Source organism: Sturnus vulgaris, chromosome 12, assembly GCF_052056855.1.
Source record: "Sturnus vulgaris isolate bStuVul1 chromosome 12, bStuVul1.hap1, whole genome shotgun sequence".
Lineage (NCBI taxonomy): Eukaryota > Metazoa > Chordata > Aves > Passeriformes > Sturnidae > Sturnus > Sturnus vulgaris.
The window spans coordinates 14,963,245-14,968,578 of NC_142254.1; the positions used below are offsets into that span (position 1 = coordinate 14,963,245).

Below are 5,334 nucleotides of genomic sequence, written 5' to 3' on the forward strand. Positions count from 1 at the left end.
CTCTGCACAGCTCCCTGGGCAGGCAGGACAGACAGGGGATGCTGAATCACACAAGGGATTCCTGCATATACAGCCCTGGAAATTTTGCCCCTGCCAGGGGCCAAGGAGAGCTCAGCAGTGATCCCTGCCAGGGATTTGGGAGAGGGAGCAGAACTGGAAGGGCAAGAGTGAGGAAAGCTGTGAGTTAAAGACAATTTAATAAATAAAGCAAAATAAGGGATTCATTCTGTCCTTCCCATCAGTGGGCAGGTGCTCAGCCATGGGGAGCAGAGCAGGGCTCCCTCAAGTGTAACAGTGACCTGGGAAGACAAATGCTGCAACTCCGAATGTCCCCCCATTTCCTCTTTCTCCATGACAGTTCAATAAAGGGGAAAAAAAAGGAGAACCAAAGAAAAAAAAAGAAACCTACCAAAAAAAACCCCATCGGCCCAGATGATGCTCAGCCAGTCCCTGAGCAGCAGCCACCCAGAGAGCCTTGCTGCCAGCACTCACAGCTCCTGGGGAAGGGGATTTTGGCTGCAGCAGCTCCAGGGACGCTTTCACAGCAGAGGCAAAACCCACCCAGAGCTGAGGGGTGACCCTGACACACTGCAGGTCTGGAACCTGAGGTGTCACAGGCACCAAGAAGGTGGAGAACTCTGGTGCACCAGGAGAAGCTTCAGCTGCAGAAGCTTCCAAAACTGTTGCCTTTCCACTTCAGGAGTCCTCAGGCCATGGAGTCACCCTGTTGGCTTGGACTTGGTGCCCTCTCCTGACAGCTGTGCCTCGGGTACAGCACAGACCTCGGGGCAGGGCAAGTCCAGCCTGAAATCGACATTTATCATGGGCAAACAGTTCATGTTCTCTGCTAAAGTATTAAATTTTGTGATTATCCATTCAAAACCCAAAGCATTTTATGAGTCACAGAATATTTCTCACCTCTACTTTGCTTTTAAATTTTTTTTTGTCTATGCCTATCCATTTTAATTTCTAAAGTAGGGGTTTTCCTCAGTCAGAAAATTTGTATTCAATTATTAATTATAGTGAGGTTGCAGGTGGTTTGGACACCCATAAAATCCTCTGCAGAATCTGTACCCCCTTCTCTCCACTTGCCTTTGCATTTGCCTCACCAGGAGCTGCTCACCTGGGGAAGAGGCTGTGCCTTGGTGGGGATGGCTCAGGAGGGTGCAGGGAATGCCCCAGGCACTGCAGAGGAGGCTGGAGAGCAGTAAAGCCAAACCCAAAGGTGCACTGCTGGGACAGGAACACAGAGGGAAACCCAATCCTCCAGAGCCTTGTGGGGTCTTTCCAGGCCTTTAAACATCCAGCATGCACTGATTTGCTCTATGAAGAACAGATAGTGGAGGCATCTACTAATGCTTCTGGAGGGGAATGAATACCTAAGGGAAAAGAGGAGCAAATGTGTGCCCTCAGCCAAGCTGAAAAGGGAGCTCGGGGCTGGCACATAAGGTGTTCAGGGCCAGGAGATGCTGGTTGGAAAAAGTCATTAGCTCGGTTCTCCCCTTAATTGCAGTTGTGTGCTTTTAAACAGTGCCCAGGAGCCGGTGTGACCCTGGTGGCTGCTGGCCCCAAGGGTCTGTGCTCTGGAGACATGGACAGGGAGGGCAGGAGAACCTGGGGGTGCTGCAAAGTCCACAGCAGAGGACTCAGGCTGCTCTGTGTGTCAGGCATTTTCTCCCTGCAGAGCCCTGCCTGGGGACAGTGGCACTAGAGCCCAGTGGGGCTGTCCCCAGCTCTCTGCGTGGCCACCTTGCCCCATGCAAGGCCAGCAGACCCCACATCCTGCAGACCATTTCTTCTAAACCGGCATTTTCTGCACATTGGATCTGTTTCCTTCTCCTTTCTCCTTCCAGAGAAGTCGTGCAGACATGAAATAATCTTCCAAGAAACCTATTTCCATCTTTCTTCCCCTCTGAGATTGCCTCATCCCCCAAGCCACAGCCAGGTCCCCTCCTGTGCTCCCACCCAGCATCATCCTCTGTGGGTTTCCAGCAGGACCTCACCAATTCCTCACACACAGCTGCATCTGCCTTCCCAGGGAGCAGATCCCTGCATGGAAGCTGGGCTGATGTCCAGCAGTGCTCCCTGGGATCTGTGCCACCTGCCCCTCCTCCCTGGCACCTGGGATGACTCTCCTGGGGCTGTGTAGGATCTGTCCCATCTCCCTGCAGGAATGCCCTGTCTGTGCACTGATGGCCACGAGCCTCCATCCCCCTGACTCATTTCTATCCCAGTGCTGGTGTGGAAGGCAGAGGCAACACATGGGCTCAGCCTTGTGTTGAGACCCAGACCCTCCTCAGACACCCCACTGCCCCTGCCCCATTTCTTCCCCTTCTCTAAAGTCTGCTGAACCCACCAAAAGCACCTCTGACACCCCCTGCTCTGGGGTCCCTTCTGGATTGGTCCCGTATGGCTTCTTCTGCCTGATATCCCATTCCATTCCATTCCATTCCATTCCATTCCATTCCATTCCATTCCATCCCATCCCATCCCATCCCATCCCATCCCATCCCATCCCATCGTGCTTTCCTGCCTGGCCCAGTGCTCTCTGTGTCCCCAAGGTGTCTGGGAGCTCCGTTTGGATGGAATTCCATCACTGGCCTTTGGCACTGGGCAAAGCAATTGAGCCCACCGAGACTTGTCCCTGCTCAGGGACTGTGGGCTGTGTCCCCTTTAGAAACAGACAGACAAGCACTGCACTTGATGTTCTGCCTGCATGAGAAGATGGTTTGTATTTACTTTCAATTCCACCAAAGTCTCCTGGAAGCTCCCTTGCCACGTCATGGCTCTGCCACAGAATGCAGAACTGCTCCTCGAAACTTTCCACCCAGCGCTGGATGTGTCCCAAAAATAAACGACAGAAACCCCCTTCACCCTGATTTCTTAGCACACGTTTGGAATTTTTGGAAATGCAGCTTGAGTGGGCGGGCAGGCAGGCAGAGGATAAATAACGGTGTGGAGAGAGCCCCAGGCACAGGCAGCGAGCAGGGCAGCACAGAGCACGGAGGAAGAGCCACCCCACAGCCACCATGCTCCCTGCAAGGACTGTCCTGCTGCTCAGCCTGCTCCTCACCTTCTCCCTGCACCATGCCACAGGTAAGGAACCTCAGGGAGCACTGCTGCAGCTCAGGGCTCTGAGCCCCCACTGGGGACATCCCTTTGGGCAGGGAATGCCGGGGGGAGTGGGAATGGTGCTGCTCAAAGGAGTAACCCCCTGGGCAGGGCAGGGCAGCACATCCCGGGATGCAGGGAGGGATGGAGAAGGTGCTGGGTGGTCCAGCAAAGCCACACCTGGGGAGAGGCTGCAGGAGCTTGGAGGAGGCTCTGGCACTTGTTCCCCAGGTCTCGGCTGGATGGGAAAGGGGTTGGAGGGAGGGAGAACATGCAGCTGTTTGGAGCCTTCCAAAACACCCTGTAAGTTGTGCCCCTGCCTTGGAAAGCCCCTAAACCTCATCCCCAGACTGAGCACCCCAACCTTACCGTGTGCTCTGGGGGCTGCAGCAATTGGGGCTGGGAGGTGGCAGGTCCCAGGCTGTCCCCTGCCCCACCTCTGTCCATGTCCCAGTCCTGTGCTTGCTGTGTGAAGGGTGACAAACCCCTGTCACAGGATGCTGTGGGAGCTGCTGAGATGCCCCAGAGCCTCCATGCTGCGCTCCAAACCCCGTGGTGCCATTGTCTGGCTCACAATTCACAACATCCCTCCTTCCCTCCACAGCCCACTTTGCACCCGTGGAATGCTGCTTCAAATATGCACAGAAACGCATCCGACACCCTCAGACCTACTACGAGACATCCAAATACTGCCCCAAGCCTGCAGTTGTGTGAGTATCCCAGCGTTTGCTTCCTATCCCAGATCTTTGGCTCCCCCATCCCATCCTGCCCCACAGACAGCTCAGTCCCAGCCGGGGGGGGGGCTGTGGTAGGAAAGCAAAATGGGGTTTAGTGTTTTCTGCTAATGCTAGTGATCTGGGAAGACTCAAACACTCACCATCAGTCCAGGGAGGGCACAGGCTGCTGGAGATGGCTCCAAGCCTCAATCCAGGATGGGGCTGCAAAAAGGGAGGGGAGAAATAGTGCACAGGAAGGGAATGGCTCATGGTTCATGTTTTCACTCTTTTTCCTCACTTTCTCATTGCAGGATTGTGGCTGCCAGTGGTGATGAGATTTGTGCTGACCCCAAGAAGGACTGGGTGGCTAAAACCATACAACGGCTTCAAAAGAAAACAGTAACTCCATCCACCATCTGACTTGCCCATCCAGTCCTGTCTCTCGAGGGAGCCAAAGGTGCTGGCAGCTCCTCTCCAGTGGGTGCTGTAGCCGTGGGCACTGTCACTGCAGGAGGAGCCATTCCTGCACCCCAGCAGGATGAGGTGTCACAGTGACATGGACCAGCCAGCCACCGAGCTCCTGCTGTCACTGCCCTGCCAAGATGTGCCTGTGGAGCAAAATATTTATAATAAAGACTCATTGCTACAAGTTGCTGTTTGAACTTCTCCTGATTCTCCAGACCAAGCAACAGATCCTAACAAACCCAGGGCATGCTACAAGCAAAAAAAAGCCTGTGCCACCAAGCTTGTATTTCTCCAGCAGCAAACTGTGCCTGGTCACAGTTGCTTCACTGGGAATGTGATAGCAGAGCCAGGCCTTGACCCACAGGTGAGGTTACCCTCACCTTAGGCAAAGCTGCACATCCTCAGGGCGTGCTCACAGCCCCATGGGCTTTGCAGGTGCTCCAGAATTAAGGGGAGGGTCTGGGAGAAGACACTGATCTACCAAACCCTTAACACCTTGACAGCTTCCAAATGTGCTGGTGGCCACTGTGAAATATCTGAGGGAGATAAGAAACAATGTCCACAGTGCCAGGAGGGTGAGGATACAACCTTCAGGTGGACAGAGGTGTCCTGGCTGCCTGCCCCTCCGCAGGGCTGGGGAAGGGTGGGGGAAGTGTGGGATCCCAGATCCTAAAGCCAGGCTGCTGGCCCATCTTCTCATGGGAAAGGTGCAAACATACAAGGGAAAACCTCAGAAAGGCGAAAGCAAGGAATGTGGCAAATGATCCTCAGCCTAAAGCTTCATCAGTGTTTTGTGCTCATGCCTAGGAAACACTTCAGGGCTGTATTTTCTAGCTGAATGGCACAGGAAAAACATCCCTAATGATATTTTTGCCTATGAACTGTAAGCACCATGGGAGGAAGCAATGGTGGAAAGGGAAGCTGAAGCAGAATCAGGTATCGGGGGACAAACTCATCGGGGACTGTGCATCCCTGTCAGAGGGGACACAAGAATCCTTCCCTAGTGAGCAGACACTGACAAAGCACACGGCTCCACACTGGC

General features: G+C 54.0%; 1 protein-coding gene across 1 annotated transcript; it reads left to right on the forward strand.

Moving 5' to 3' along the window:
* The first annotated feature begins 2,818 nt into the window (after positions 1-2,818).
* On the forward strand, positions 2,819-4,476 carry LOC148222401 (monocyte chemotactic protein 1B-like). Its single transcript, XM_088172018.1, has 3 exons — positions 2,819-3,096; positions 3,716-3,821; positions 4,139-4,476. Exons 1-3 carry the CDS (start codon positions 3,030-3,032, stop codon positions 4,245-4,247), a joined length of 282 nt encoding a protein of 93 aa, XP_088028144.1. The 5' UTR covers positions 2,819-3,029; the 3' UTR covers positions 4,248-4,476.
* Positions 4,477-5,334: the final 858 nt, after the last annotated feature.